Raw genomic sequence first — 14,334 nt, forward strand, 5'->3', positions numbered from 1 at the left:
CTTAGGGCCCCGTACACTAATCAGTTGTTCTTCTCTAATTTGCATATAACTTGAAACGAGACCTCGCAGCGACAACAAAAGCCCAAGAAAACCTTGGTATGTACACAGAACTCCGCTAACAACGCCGCACGACCGCAAGTCATTCAGCGAGCCCCGCCCCTTCCTCTTCGGACGCAAACACCCTCCATTTCGCTCGTCTCCCTCGCCTCGAACATCGCTCTCGCGCGCGCGCACTCCATCGCATCGCCTCGAGGAGAGAAAAATGGACGCCGTCGCCGCCGCCGGACGTCGCGACGTGCGAACATTCTCGCACAAACTGCGTCGCGACGGTCGCCTCGGCTACGGATTCACGCTCTCGGGCGAATGCCCGCCTGTTCTAACGACCGTGCTCCCGAAGAGCGCTAGCGGTCGCGCCGGCCTCGTACCGGGCCTGCTTCTGCTCGAAGTCGACGGACGCGACGTCACTCGACTCGAGCACGAAGACGTCGTGAAGCTCGTCGCGCGTACGCGCGATTCGGTTCGACTCGTCGTGAGCGAGGCTAATTTCGACGTCGAGGAATTTCTCGCCGTACAGGGACGCGAGAGAAAGATGCGAGACGCCGCCGCCGCTGCCGCCGCCGCCGCCGAAGACGACGACGAATCGTCCTTCTCCGTACCTATAAGTCAAGCGTACGATTCGCCTCACTTCGGAAGCGGTGGCGGCGATCGGAAGTTAGCGACGTCGCGATATCAATCGCTTCACTTGGCTTTGGCCGAGGGTCGTGGTGGCAAAGATGCCGTACTGACGTCACGATCCGGGAACAATGATACGTCAATAATTTCCCGATCCGGGAATCACGACACTTCGAAAACGTCACGATCCGGGAACCACGACAGTTCGATGACTTCGCGTAGCGGAGGTTACAGTGGGACTATTGATACTTCTATGACGTCACGCTACGGCAATTCTCTAAGTAGTAGGCGCGATCCCAACACTTCAACGACGGCAGCGTCTTTCGAAGATGCCGTCTCGGGCGACGATGATTTGCCCCTCCTTCGTTTCGTCGTCGACTACTACGGTTCCGTGCAATTGCCGACGGCAAAAACAACAGAACACGGAAGCGTCGAAACAATACGTCGCTGCGTGGCGCGCGTGCAGGACGTGCGCCGCGGCGCCCGCGGCGCCGCGACAGTCACCATGGAAGTGACCCGCACCGGACTCAAGCTGATCAACGTCCAAGGTCGTCGCCTATTGGAAATCAGCTCCAGCTTGTTTTCCTACAGCGGTCTCTGTTTGGACGATCGTCGTTTCTTCGGCATGGTAACGAAGCCGTCGTCGCCGCGCGAACCGGGCTCGTGCGCTCTGTGTCACGTGTTCATGGCCGACGGAACTCGCGCTCACTCGAGCGACATTCTCGGCGGCGTCGCGCGACTGTTCAAGGACGGGAGAAATCGACGACGAAAGGCGACCGCCGCGCACCCGGAAGCGAATGGGAACAACGACTGGTTGAAATCTTGGAACGATCGTTCTCATCCGAGTTTGGACGCGCAAGACCTGCCTCCTCCTCCCGCTGATTGGCTTGACAATTACGTCGACGGCGGCGGTTTCGTCGCTCAATCAGCGCCCCTTTGTACGGCGCGTGTTCCTCTGTCCCACTCCCTTGACGCGGACCCGACGACGGTGTCCGCGCATACGGGTCGTCGTTTTCACGAATTGTCCGGTTTCGACGAGAAAACGACAACGACGACAATGAACGTAGCTGCGGCGGCGGCCGGAGCGACGACAAAATCCGTAGAAGAATTGCGTCCGGAATCGGAGCTGACCGGCGTTATTTTGCCGGCGACTAGCACACCGACGCAATCTCGCGACGACGACGACGACGTATTGGCGACTGGTCGCCGTGAACGACATCGAACCATCGAAGGTGGCGCTCTCGTGCAGCAAGTCGAAATCAATCGCAACGGCGCGCCGCGACCGACGCGACGCATGACACGGCACGGATCGCTCGGTTACGGAATCGACGAAACGCCGGACGAAGACGAGAAAGGTCTGCCGGACGACGACTCGACGTTCGGCGGATTGAGACGCGTCGTCGGCGTGCTGAGCGCGAGCGTGGACAGTCTCGCTTTGGCGTCGACGACGCCGAGCGAAGCGGCGATGAAGACGGAATCGAACGTCGGTCGCGTTGCGAGTTGGGCGTTGAGTTTGAGGCGGGTTTTGGACGACAACGAAGGCGTTGCGTGTTTTAAGGTAGCTGAGAGAAGTAGAGAGGCTCTTGTAATGAGGATTCACTTCCCTTTGTAGGAATTCATGAAGACCGAATTGAACGATGAGAATTTATTGTTCTGGTTGGAGTGTCGGAAATTCGTCGACTTGAAGGATCCCAAAGCGGTGCGTCTCTTCGGTTGGCGTCATATTCTTTTGAACTTTTGAATTTTAGATGAAGTCAAGGGCGAGAGAAATCTACGATCAGTATTTGAACTGTTCGTCGTCGCCGACGCCGGTCAACGTCGATTGTCACACGGTTCAGCGCGTCGCCGAGAGTCTCGACGACGCGCAGAGCGACATCTTCGCGCGCGCTCAACGAGAGGTGAGTTGACGTGGACGGCAAGACGACTCGTTCCCCTGACGATTTATGGGCTCTTCAGATTTTCTCTCTTATGAAATTGGACTGCCACCCGCGATTCATTCGCTCGACGCTTTATCAGCAGTGCGTCATAGCTGAACTCGAGAACCTTCCTCTTCCCATTGATCCTCCGTCGCCTCAGGCGGCGGCGAAGAACAAAAGAGGAGCGAAGAAGACAAAGGTAGGGAAAACTACTCAATGTAGATTCGTTGGTCTAATTTTTTGTGCAGAAGAAGCGGCGCGGTAAACGAAATGGGTCGGCGAGCGCCGACGTTTCGTTCGATCTCAGCGCTTCTCGGTCTTCCGGCTACGATTCCGTGGAAGAGAAAAAGAAGAAAAGTCGATGGGGTCGTCGAAGCAAGCCAAAGAGCTCAAAAGAGGGTAAGTATACATATGAGTCAGAGGTAGAAAGGAGGATTCAAATTGACGGAGAGGAAATGTTAGATTTGAATGATAGCAAGCGGACAAGTACGGCAACGGAAAGCAGCGAAGGTGAACCGACAAAGATCCCAGCGAAGAAAGATGTAAGCACTGTCTTCGATACCTCTCATTCATACACGCGTCGTGTAGTTATTGCCTATTAATTAAATGCAACGCGTTAAGGATTCGCTTTTCTGTTCTAGCTGACCGTCACGTTTGCGCCTGTGCCCGGATCGCAAAAGGATAATTTCTATCGCGTCGTGATGCCGGACAGCTCGTCGACGATCATCATGGCGGAGCACGGTCAAACCGTCGCTCAAACTCTCGCGGCGCTTTTCGAGCGACGCAGCTTGGACTTCAGCTCGTTTCATGTCGTCATACAAAGCAACGGCGAAGTCGGTCTCGCAAACAAAGGGCTTTGAAAGGGAGTTAGTCTTTTCTTTTTCTCTCTCTCCCCCCCCAAGGTTGTTCCGTACGAGGCTCCCGCCTCTTGTCTTCACAACAAAGAGGTTCGTCTGCAGAAAGCCGGGCTGACGTTCAAGGCGACCTTCGAGACAGGCGAAACAGCGACGACGACGACAGTTCGCGTGGACAAACGTCGCACGATACGAGAGGTGCTGGGTGCCGTAATGACGGAACGCGGTCTCAGTCTCGAATCCCACGTCATTCATCTGGTAAGAAAACCCAGCATCGCACTATGTACTCACTTTAACCTTCTAACTGCGGTTGGTTTTGCGCTAATTATAGGAAAATTGTCCGGTACCTCTTCAACTTGACATCGCCTCTTCACTCCTTGCTAGACAGAGTGTTGTCATCAAGCCGCAGTCGACTCTGACAAGTGAGCGTCTCGCGCATTTCCCGTGTTATTGATTTGGGGAGGAGTCCTATCATACATAGATGGAGATTTGGGAGGCGAAGCGGACTCGACGAGGCAAACAACGGCGCCGAATGCGCATACGAGCAGCGAGCGCAGTAACGGCGGAGGATTTTTTCACAAGCTCGGAAGCCTTCGCCTTCCGGGATTCCGTCGTTCAGCGGACGTCGAAGGCGCGATGAAAAAAGTAGCAAGTTTAGACGAAAGCGGCGGAAGCGCGAGTCCTTCCACCCGACCGAAAAAATCATCCAAGAAGAAGTCGAGTTTAGATAAATCGTCAAGTGTCGAGACACCGGAATCACCCGACGGTACGAGATCTCTAAATCGTATTTTTCCTAATACATATAGTATTTGATCAAGACTTCATGGATCTTCTCAGTCGCGTTCAAGGCGATCGAATCGACGACCAGCGCGTCAGCGTCTACGACGACGACAATTTTCAACTGCCGGATTTTCTACGCGAGGACGCTCCCTCGCCCGCCTCCGTAAAAAAGAAATCGCCGTCGCCCGAGCACGATCCAAGTCCGAGCCAATCGCGCGAAAGCGGATATCACTCCGTATCGCCGCCGGTTCACGCTTCGCCGCGCGCTCCGTACGTTCGTCCGCCGGCAGCGCCACTCGCGCCGCCGGCGTCGAATTCCGTTCCGGATCTGTCACCGACTGAAGAGCGGGAGTTTGTTCCGCATCGACACGGCGGCGGCGGCGGCAACGCGAGGTCCATCAGTACGCCTGATCCGCGGTTGCGACGAAAGCGAGATACGACGCAGGCGTACCGCCGCGGAGCGTCGGTGCCGGATCTCGACAACTGGAAGTTGGAGAAACCGGCACTTCAGAGGCAGCGAAAATTGGTCGGCGACGAGGACGAGAATCCGGTAATAGGGCCCGAGACGCTAGTATAAAGGAAGGTGCTGCACATAAGAATGGGTAAGTGCTATGATTTTATTTTGAAGTATACAGTTGTATGAAGGCTATCTGCTGTATTCGTCCGTGTGTGCGTGCGTGTGCGTTAGGCTAAACGAGACAAATTCATCGAGCGCTTTTATTCTTGTACTTGCACGTAATGACAAAATTGTTATTATTTTGAATAGGCGAGCGTTCCTTTCATCGACGGAGGGCGGGGTGTTCCGTGCTCACGAGCTGTCCACGTTGCAGAGCGATATTATGAGTTGTTTCACTTGGACTATGCCGGCGACGTCCGACGTTCCCGAATCGTCAGGCGGCGGAACTTGGGAAGTCGCCAGCTACGTGAAAAATCAATCGAATAGTATTAGAAGTTTTTGTGTTTGTACCTGAACGTTTCTCGTCTGCAGCAATTCTGTCAGTTTGAACGCTTCGGCCAACTGGTCCGCTTTCGCGGCTCCGTCGACGTCCTGCTTGTTAAAGACGAGCAGCAACGGCACGCCGGAGAGTTCCACGTCACTGAGAACGCCATTCAAAGCCGTCGCCGACTGCTCAAGTCGATCGGTGTCAGTCGAATCGACGACGTAGACAACCAAGTTTGCCTTGGAGAAAAAGCGCGACCAGTGAACGCGGCAGCTCTGGCTACCGCCCACTAAAGAAAAAAACGACAAGTGTAAGTTAATCAAGAGAGTTGAAAACTATTTACGTCACATGAGACAAATCAAATGTGACGTCATGTTTAGGATAATTTCCCCAGTGTCACAAATCTTATAATATGTTTGATCTATATTACCTTCCCATAGATTCCACGTGGCAGTTTTTTCGTTCATGCTGATCACGTGAAAGCCTTCGGTGACGGGAATGCTAGGCGGGATGGGCTGACCGGCTAATGCGGCCAATAGGCTGCTCTTTCCAGCGCCGTCCAGTCCGAGCACGAGAACCTTGTACTCCGGCACGTCCGTCGCCGCCTCCGCCGGATTGGAGTCGCTGTCGTCTTCGTCATCGGGGCCCCTTTGGGGATTCGTCGTCGTTTGCGCCGCTGCGTGTCTCTGCGTGAGGAGCAAGAGCGTGCAAATGCGCGCACGAGGTACGCGGTGCGAGCTGCTTACGCGGTAGAGTACGTAGGCGGCGCCTCCGGCGACGGCGACGGCGACGGCGCCGGCGAACATTTTCGAGCTAGTTTTCATTTCCGTGAACCAAGACATTTTCTACGCGATTGGCGATGCAGGAAGAATTTCGTTGAGCTGGTTGGGTGCGTTCGACGCGGCAAACGGTCCGTTTTTTTTTGGCCGGCGACCTACGGGACGTTCGTTTCTTCTGCAATACGATATCCGGGGAGTAGTTCACCCTAGTTACGACACGTGGGTCTCTGTGTTGTCAAGTGAAGAGGCAGAGCGGCAGTCGAAACGAAGGGAAATCAACGGCAATGGCCATGGCCGAAGGTATAAACGAGAGTGCACGCGCGCTAGCACACTGGTGCAAAAGCCCGCCTCCTTTTTCCGCAGCCACATCGCGAAGCGGCGACATTCTGCACGAGCGAGATACTCGAAACAAGTAAGAAATGCATTGCGAAAACGCTTGCCATTCATTTGCATTCGCCGGCGAGCCGCAATTGCATCAAAAGGGGCATTCATTTATACTGACCACGCCCACGCTCCTAGATCTCGCTTACTGACCCTTTCAATGCCCAAACAATCGAAAGCCACATGGTTTACCACATTTAGGCAAGATCAATATCAATAATCAATATAAACATTTGATTAAGCACGTGCTATATTTAGTCCGAAACTGGTGTGGGGAAATCAGGATCCCATGTGGCCCATATCCCAAGCGACGTTGCGCGCGCGATTGACGTCGCGCACACTCCAACTCTCCGAGCCCAAAAAGAATTTCCAGGACGCGAGTGCACACATGTAAGAAGGGATCCGTACAATCAATTATTTAATCAATTAATCAATTAATAGCCCGCAGTATGCTCTCAGCTGCGGTCGAGAGTCGACAATATGGACTGTCAGTCCCGTAGCAAAGAAAGCTCTCTGCACAGATCGAGTGGCGCTTTTAGCACGCGCTAAAACCGATCACTCGACGAAAGATAACCATTGGTATGAATACGCCATGTCTTATTGATTAAATTGATTTCTGATTTTTATATTACAGGCCGCAGTACATTTTCAGCTGTGGTCGCTCCAGTCCCGTCTGGAGCGTAACATTACCGGCTCAGCGTTGCCGTGAGCGCCCTCGAACGGCCGCTCTCGCCTGGTCAAAATCCTATCACCAAGACTATCAACCTAACAGGGAAATCGAATGGCCAGTCGCTCGAGCTGCAAGATGTGCTTCAGCCACCGCGCGCGTGGAGTCTCTAGCCGTGGCAAAAGCGCGAGCCGAAGGACCCTACAGAGATCCCCAATGGGCGGTAATCACACGATAAAAATATTAGAATGAGAATTCATATTTTTTTGCTGTTGTGTATAAAAGGTGAGTCGCGCGGCGCGTCGAGGTGGAGCTTCCGCGCGCGTCACCGAACTGTCGAAGCCGAAAGTCTGCCCAGAGGAGTACGTCCCGTGTCGCGATACGGTGTGGCCCGTTCGTTCGGCGACGCGTCGCGCCGTCGCGAGCAATCGCGTCGAGGAGCTCGCCAAGCCGAATATGCGCGAAACGATGGATCATCTTCAGTTCGACCCCGATGCGTTCAAGGTGAAGGAGACGGCGAAAAAGGCGCATTGTTCGACGAGAGTCGCCGAACTCGCGCAGCCGATTAGTCGCGGAGAAAAGTAAGAAACGAATTTACATTTAGATATTATCGAATTCGTAAATGAAGCATGTGTGCACACCTAATTAACTCATTAGCTACGGGGTCACGTGTTACGTACATTCTAACGACCGCTAAGCATTTTGTTCAGTGTCTTGAGTTTGCTTCCCGTCACGAAGACGCCCTTTCGTAGTTGTTTTCGTCGTTTTCTGTTCTTTCCTAACGATAAGTGGCCCGTGTTCGATCGCCAGCGTTTCAGCTTGCCGTGAGCGGTGCGTTTGAAGCGTTTCGCTACGGATTTTACCGTTTTCCACTTGCCGAGTTTGCTGCATTTCGTTACGGTGCGCGCTGCAACAGGAAATCGCAGCACGTGACGACTTAGAGGGGTACAGGATTTTCTCAAAAAAGAATCAAAACTATGCAATCGAGCAGAAGAGAATAGTCTATTAGAGCAATTTAGTCGATTTAGTGTAGCAGCCGAAGGCAGGATCGGCTTTCGTAGAAGAAAACCGCTTAGACGAGGCACGACGACTGCCGAGACTAAATTCAAAGTATGTAGCATTGCTAATAAGTCTTGCAAACTCGACTCACTTCTTGCAAGCATGGAAAGACCTTCTACGGACGATTTCGCGTCGTTTCTGCTAGCGCTTTAATATCAACCCACACAAAGTGCGTTAACGCGTGATTTTTGGCGATGTCCGATTCGCCCGGCTGGATTCCGCCGCCACCGCCAGAGACTACAAAAGAAAAGTTTGCACGAAAGATAAAGGAGAATCCGTTTGTGCCCTTAGGTAAAGCGACGCGCCCCGTTCTCCGTCCCAGCCCAACAGACTAATTCCAAAGGTTTGCTGGGAACGGTCGGTGCTCTGACGTACGGCCTGGTCTCGTTCAAGCGAGGCAACATGCTCATGTCGCAGAACATGATGCGTCTGCGCGTCGTCGCTCAAGGAAGCACGGTCGTCGCTCTCGTCGTGGGAATCGGTCTCGCAGCAGCGAATCCCACAAAGAAGACAATGCAAGTGGAACCGAAGAAATGATGCAGAGTACAGTAAAAGTATCTTACGTCAGAGATTATAAGCATAGATATAAAACATACCAATATAGTCTCTGACATAACCACGCCTCTTTCGAATACTTTTAAATTAATTAATTAATTAATTTAGCTCTAATTTGTTTCTGTTCTGCGTCGTTTCGTTCTTCTTTGCACTCTCGGCTTTCGATCGTCGAAGGTGACCTGACGTCGCATCACCTTCAGCATGTCGACGTGGCTCGGTATGTGAACGTATCGTATCTGGCGACCGTGCACCGTAAACGTCGCGTGCGACGGGGTCGACGACGACGGCGACGGCTCGTCGCCGAGCCGTCGGACTCGAGCGTCGCGCAGGCTCACGTTCATCGATCCGTCTACGTGCTCGATCACGCCGTCGATCGACGTCTCGTTGCGCAGATCGATCGTCGTGCGCTCGCCTTGAATCGACTTGAGAAGGCAGAGAAGCGTCGTTCGAAACAGGCGACGCTCCTCCGCACTCTCCATCGAAATCACGTGGTGCGATAACGTGATCTTCGATTCATGGAGTACGTGCGACTGCTTTCGCTTCTTCTTTTGCCTTATTTGGCGTCTTCTCTCAACAATGGTCTTGGGAGAACTCCGCAAATGGGTTGGAACTCGTGGAATCACTTTCACTGCGGGTAAGAGTCACCGTCGCTCGTTTTTTCGCCATCGAAACGCCGCTCTATCACCCGGCGTTTGCCTAGAATCAACGAGAAGCTCATAAACGACACGATCACTGCAATGCACGCATCTCCGCTGCAAAGTAAAGAGAATTTCTCAAGCCTTTCCTCCACCACGCCCACCTCCCTTTCAGAGGCCGGATACAGGTACATCAACTTGGACGATTGCTGGGCCGGCACTCGAGGCTCAGATAAAATCATAGGTGAGACAAAAAAATTTTCTACACATTTTTACTGTAATTCTTTACTTATGCAGTTCCGGATCAAAAGGCTTTTCCTAATGGACTCACTGGCTTGGCGAACTATGGTAAGATTTACAGTGGTTAAAATGATAAATCTATTGTTGATTTTATTCTGTGCTGTAGCGCATTCGTTAGATCTTTTCTTCGGTTTGTACAGTGATTCCGGCAGTAAAACATGCGCAGGAAGACCGTATAATGCAAACGAAATGATCCAAAGTTCATTATTATACGTATTATTATAGGGGATCTCTTGGCTATGAGACGGAAGATGCTCAGACGTACGCCAAATGGGTAAGATCTTATTAATAATGTATGGGATTTGAAAATGATGCTTTGTTTTTGTAGGGAGTTGACTACCTAAAAGTATGAGACAAAAAATAATGAAAACGATTCGCGTGTGACATTGATTTAGTTTGACAACTGCAACAGTGGAAAGGAATCGCCTGAAACGCGCTACCCCGTCATGACGAAAGGCAAGGCGGGGGGGCCCACCCTGCGACAAATCAAAATTGAAATATTTGTTTTTGCAGCACTCAATGCAACCGGTCATCCAATTTTCTTCTCTCTATGCGAGTGGTATGTGGAGAGAAAAGGCGATCGTGAATTGGCTAAACTGATAGCGTCGTCAGGGGCGTTGATAATCCGGCCACGTGGGCCCCCAAAGTGGGCAACAGTTGGCGCACGACGGGCGACATATCGGACAGCTGGAATAGCATGATATCGCGTGCCGATCAAAATGATAAGTGGTGGAGTTACGCCGGACCTGGAGGCTGGAACGAGTGAGGATTTTTCTTCACTTAGGGACCACGGAGGTAATCCGCGTTTCTTATTAGTCCCGATATGTTAGAAGTTGGAAACGGGCACATGTCCACTACTGAATACATCACGCACTTCAGTCTTTGGTAAGAATAATCCACGTAGCTGCCTCTTTATGAATAGGGGATATTTTCTCTTGAGGTGCCTGATGAAAGCTCCACTGCTGATTGGCTGCGACATAACGAATTTATCCAACGACACTTTGATGATTCTAACTAACGAAGAAGCAATTGCTGTAAATCAAGGTAAACATTCATTGAACACACGCACGCACGCACGCATATACAAGTCAGTAGTACAGTCTGTAGATAAAACGAGGTGTCTGCTAATAGAGTTATTTACTACGCATTTTTATTCTTCAGACACTCTTTAGCCTGACATTTGATCTTTGGTTGTAGATTCTATGGGGGTCCAGGGTCACAAGGTAATGAGCAATAATAGTTTGGAGGTGTGGGCTGGCCCTCTGTCGGGCAACGCTGTCGCCGGTATTTTTCTTAACCGCGGCAACAAAACAGATGACATCACGGCCGACTTCAAGCTTTTTAATGTGACGTCAAAGTCGGCAAATTTCAGAGACTTGTGGCAGCACAAGGCACGTCGTATACAGTAGTAAGAAGTTGAGGGAATCAATGAAATGCATATTTATATAGGATTTGGGTTCGTTCTCGAGCAGTTTTACTGCTCACGGCGTCCCGTCTCATGGCGTGATGTTCGTCAAAATCACACCTTCTTCATAAGCGGACGATTTTTTGATTTGCGATGCTTTTTTTGAAATTGTCTTTTTCAGCTTTCTGTTGCTGTCTTTGCTGAGTCGTCTCGTGGCACTTGCTGGCAAATAGACGTGTTCAAATGCACCATCGTTTTTTCCTTAAGGCAAGAACCAAGGTAGATAGGAAGGTTTGTGAAGGTTCTAGGGACACATGCCATAGAGCATAAATGGTGACAGACTCCTCCCTCCCTCCCCCATAGGCCGTCTTTACACTGCACACTTAATCACAGTTTATTTTTCCAGTACATTTTCGAAATGTTGAAACTCTCTTAGTCTAACAAACATCTAATCAATTTCAATCATGGTCAATAGTTTCTCTCTCTGAGTCTATGCACTCGTATAATTTATTATTCATCCAAAACTAAGAATCTACAAAGAAGGAGATTTCGCTCAGAGAAAAAAAGTTCATTGGTTGCACGTTGGCGAAACAAGAAATCACGACGACTGAGTCTCGTCCATCTTAACGTGCCTTTCGTACGCAAGCAAGTACCTAGTTGAAACAGTAGAGACAAAGGCGCGCAGAAAAGTATTAGAGAGCGTACTTCTCGTAGTGTTGTTTGGCCGAGCTGGCAGCACTACTAACAGCCGTGGGCGCCGCTATTTGTGCATAAACGTCACGCCACAGCTTGCATTTGGTCACCTGAAAAAACAATTGATTACATAGGGAGAAATAACGTGTATTCTATACCTCGTTGTAGCCACCCAGATGTTGGATGCAATTGAAAAACTCATAGAGATTAACTACCAAAAACAAAAAGAAGCCCCTTTCGAAACGACACAAACTCGACGCCCGCGTCTCCTCACCGCGTTGAAATCCCATTCGCGGCAGCGGATTCACACTCAGCCGTTTCTCGGAGAGAAATTGACCCAACGAATCCATGAACTGCTGTTCCAAATCTTCATCGCCCCACGTCGGCGTCCGCTTTGACGCCTAGAAGACGGACTCCGCATAGAAGCGGCAAACAAAAAAAGAACAGTCGACGTACCGCGTGATCCCCGTCGTCAAAAGAACCGCGCCGCCTTCGCCGCGCCCCGGTCGTCTCCTTGACGAAAGTCGGCACTAAGACCAAAGCAAAAAAAACGAAACAATAGACGACTACGATTTTCCGTCCCGTTTCCGGGACCACCGACCTTGCACCGCCGTCGTCACGCCGAGCTTCAACAAGGCGGGATTTTTAAACTGAAAACGACAGAACATGATTCTCGTGTTGGGACGCGATACGCGTATTCCGATCAGTTCCCCGACGGCGGGATTGCGCCACACGCACGCGCGCGCGTGCAGCCGACGCACGAGCGCCTTATAACGACAATACCGCATGCAACTCGTCACGACAATCGACGGCATTGCCGTCGCCTTGGCGTAACAAGCGGCAATCGAAAACAGCTGCATTATATCCCTATGAACGACGGCCATCGTTCGTCGCGCCGTCGTCTCGTCTCTCGCGTCGTCCTCGTCGTCGTCTTTCGGCTTTCGCGGTCGACCGCGACCCCGTCGACGTCGTCGTTTATCCGGTACGACTTCTGGCGCTGCCTTTGCCACTGTCGTCACGTTTGAAGGATTGTCTTTAGGCAATTCACGCGGCGTTATCATCGTCATCGTTCTTCTTGTCACTGTTTCTACGTCATTTTCCGTCGTCGTCGTCGTCGTCGTCGTCGGCGGCGGCGGCGGCGGCGGCATCGTCTCTATGCCGTCTTCTGACGTCGTCGTCGTCGTCGTCGTCGTCGTCGTCGTCGTCGTCGTCGTCGTCGTCGTCGTCATCGTCGTTTCTATGCCGTTTTCCGTCGGTACAACAACTCGGTTTAAAGTGTCCTCATTCGCGGGAATCGTTATTTCGTCTTCGTCCTGGCTTTCTTCTGCTGCCGCCGCCGCCGCTGCCGCCGCTGCTGCCGCCGCCGCTGCCAGTTCGGCTTCTTTCTTCAGTCTCTTCTTTCTTCGTTTCTGATATTTTGCCTTTTTAATCAATCGATGGAAATCGGGAGCGATGCCGCCAGCTCGTCGCGTCCTACGTGTCTTTCTTTTTTTTATCGGGGCCAACTCGAGCAAATGGACCGGCGAGGATACATCATCATCCTCGCTTTCATAGGCCGTGAAACCAGAGGCAAAAAGAAACGTGTCGTCTTTACGCATCGTTCGGCCGACGTCATTGGAATTGCCAAAAAACGGACGCGACGGCGCCGCCTCGGATCGCCTTGGCAACTCGTCATCAAGACTGGAAGCAGCGCTTCCGTGACCGTCGTCTGTTGCTGTCGTCCTAGCAACAGCGACTTCATTTTCCGTCGTCGTCGTCGTCGTCGTCGTCGTCGACGTCGTCGTTTCATCCAATTCGGATTTTCGAGACCATTCGGGGGGATAGACGGCGAGAATTCCAACGCGCCAAACGGGAACCATTTGAGCACGAAGATGCCATTCGACCACCTCCGAGTTTCGAATGATAACCGTACGATTCCACAATAGAAGTTCGTCCTAAGAAAGGGGAAAACCGTCAGTAGTATCATCTAATGTATTAGCACGCGGGTCACGAGGTATTTATAAATCAAAGAGAAGAAAATCGCCCTTCTCTAATGAAATCATTGATATTAAACGCGAAAAACAAACTAACAGACGACCCTCCAAAAATCAAAATCGCAAAAAAACGTCGAAACAGGCAAAGAAAAGAAAAATCGAAGCGAACCTGCCCGTGATGATACAGACGTCCTTTCGGCGTGTCCTCGGGCCGATAATAGAGCCGTCCCGCGGTCAACATGCGCCCGTTGCTCACTTTCTCCCATAGGGTGTGAATTTGCAGTACACATACGGGCGCTTCGCGCGAGGGCTTGATGAGAAAGCGTCCGCCGAGTCTGTACCGACGCTCCGCAGCTCCGTACGTGCACCGAAAGGCCCGATAAAATCTCACCGTCGAGTCGCCGCCGAGTGGCGGGCCGAGCCACTGAAACGAGAAGGGAATTTCGCGTTGAAAATCAAAAGCGCCGCGTCGCGACGCCAATGCGAGCGCGCGAACGGGGTCGATTCGGGCAGTAAAATCGTTTGCTCGTGCTCGTGGATACTCGGCTTGACGCGGTCGGTCTTCTTACCTCGAACGTAAGGGAGGACATTGATCGTCTTTGGTCCCGCTCTCTTTGCCGTGTCTCGCTGCGCGTGCGTACAACGCTGGGCGTGGTCAATGGGCAATTGTGCGTTTCTATCGCATTCATAGAGGAAGTGTCAGAATGAAAGAAACTTGTTTACA

General features: G+C 51.8%; 5 protein-coding genes across 9 annotated transcripts; 3 read left to right on the plus strand and 2 right to left on the minus strand.

Annotated features, from left to right (window-relative positions):
- The first annotated feature begins 51 nt into the window (after positions 1 to 51).
- Positions 52 to 5,041, plus strand: LOC136184926 (regulator of G-protein signaling 12-like). 3 transcript variants are annotated; one of them, XM_065971939.1, is made up of 12 exons: positions 52 to 2,230; positions 2,285 to 2,371; positions 2,421 to 2,570; positions 2,629 to 2,787; positions 2,837 to 2,987; positions 3,051 to 3,130; positions 3,230 to 3,421; positions 3,491 to 3,700; positions 3,774 to 3,864; positions 3,924 to 4,208; positions 4,261 to 4,824; positions 4,989 to 5,041. In XM_065971939.1, exons 1-11 carry the CDS (start codon positions 263 to 265, stop codon positions 4,797 to 4,799), a joined length of 3,912 nt encoding a protein of 1,303 aa, XP_065828011.1. In that variant the 5' UTR covers positions 52 to 262; the 3' UTR covers positions 4,800 to 4,824; positions 4,989 to 5,041. The 3 variants fall into 3 exon arrangements, with proteins under 3 accessions (XP_065828011.1, XP_065828012.1, XP_065828013.1); XM_065971940.1 differs by lacking the exon at positions 4,989 to 5,041 and having other exon boundaries at positions 2,840 to 2,987; positions 4,261 to 4,985; XM_065971941.1 differs by lacking the exon at positions 4,989 to 5,041 and having other exon boundaries at positions 62 to 2,230; positions 4,261 to 4,985.
- On the minus strand, positions 4,921 to 6,242 carry LOC136184935 (uncharacterized). Of its 3 annotated transcripts, none has more exons than XM_065971951.1 (4): positions 6,148 to 6,242; positions 5,594 to 6,097; positions 5,190 to 5,452; positions 4,921 to 5,141 (listed from the first exon to the last, which is right to left on the minus strand). In XM_065971951.1, exons 2-4 carry the CDS (start codon positions 6,003 to 6,005, stop codon positions 5,031 to 5,033), a joined length of 786 nt encoding a protein of 261 aa, XP_065828023.1. In that variant the 5' UTR covers positions 6,006 to 6,097; positions 6,148 to 6,242; the 3' UTR covers positions 4,921 to 5,030. The 3 variants fall into 3 exon arrangements, with proteins under 3 accessions (XP_065828023.1, XP_065828024.1, XP_065828021.1); XM_065971952.1 differs by having other exon boundaries at positions 5,594 to 5,849; positions 5,910 to 6,210; XM_065971949.1 differs by having other exon boundaries at positions 5,594 to 6,215.
- On the plus strand, positions 5,177 to 7,708 carry LOC136184934 (sperm microtubule associated protein 2-like). The gene is made up of 8 exons (XM_065971948.1): positions 5,177 to 5,473; positions 5,604 to 6,242; positions 6,306 to 6,354; positions 6,462 to 6,524; positions 6,582 to 6,713; positions 6,765 to 6,902; positions 6,958 to 7,213; positions 7,276 to 7,708. The coding sequence occupies exons 2-8, from the start codon at positions 6,227 to 6,229 to the stop codon at positions 7,573 to 7,575; spliced, it is 954 nt and encodes a 317-aa protein (XP_065828020.1). The 5' UTR covers positions 5,177 to 5,473; positions 5,604 to 6,226; the 3' UTR covers positions 7,576 to 7,708.
- Positions 7,709 to 9,076: 1,368 nt separating this feature from the next.
- On the plus strand, positions 9,077 to 11,406 carry LOC136184933 (uncharacterized). Its single transcript, XM_065971947.1, has 14 exons — positions 9,077 to 9,238; positions 9,305 to 9,363; positions 9,415 to 9,483; positions 9,537 to 9,587; positions 9,646 to 9,712; positions 9,765 to 9,813; positions 9,868 to 9,885; positions 9,935 to 9,995; positions 10,053 to 10,098; positions 10,152 to 10,301; positions 10,356 to 10,424; positions 10,480 to 10,583; positions 10,737 to 10,930; positions 10,989 to 11,406. The coding sequence occupies exons 1-14, from the start codon at positions 9,120 to 9,122 to the stop codon at positions 11,073 to 11,075; spliced, it is 1,143 nt and encodes a 380-aa protein (XP_065828019.1). The 5' UTR covers positions 9,077 to 9,119; the 3' UTR covers positions 11,076 to 11,406.
- LOC136184931 (uncharacterized) lies at positions 11,310 to 14,238 on the minus strand. Its single transcript, XM_065971946.1, has 8 exons — positions 14,180 to 14,238; positions 13,780 to 14,034; positions 12,239 to 13,571; positions 12,094 to 12,167; positions 11,912 to 12,038; positions 11,796 to 11,848; positions 11,650 to 11,747; positions 11,310 to 11,597 (listed from the first exon to the last, which is right to left on the minus strand). The coding sequence occupies exons 1-8, from the start codon at positions 14,198 to 14,200 to the stop codon at positions 11,543 to 11,545; spliced, it is 2,016 nt and encodes a 671-aa protein (XP_065828018.1). The 5' UTR covers positions 14,201 to 14,238; the 3' UTR covers positions 11,310 to 11,542.
- Between the last annotated feature and the right edge of the window lie 96 nt (positions 14,239 to 14,334).

This window comes from Oscarella lobularis, chromosome 3 (assembly GCF_947507565.1).
Source record: "Oscarella lobularis chromosome 3, ooOscLobu1.1, whole genome shotgun sequence".
NCBI classification, from domain to species: Eukaryota; Metazoa; Porifera; class Homoscleromorpha; order Homosclerophorida; family Oscarellidae; genus Oscarella; species Oscarella lobularis.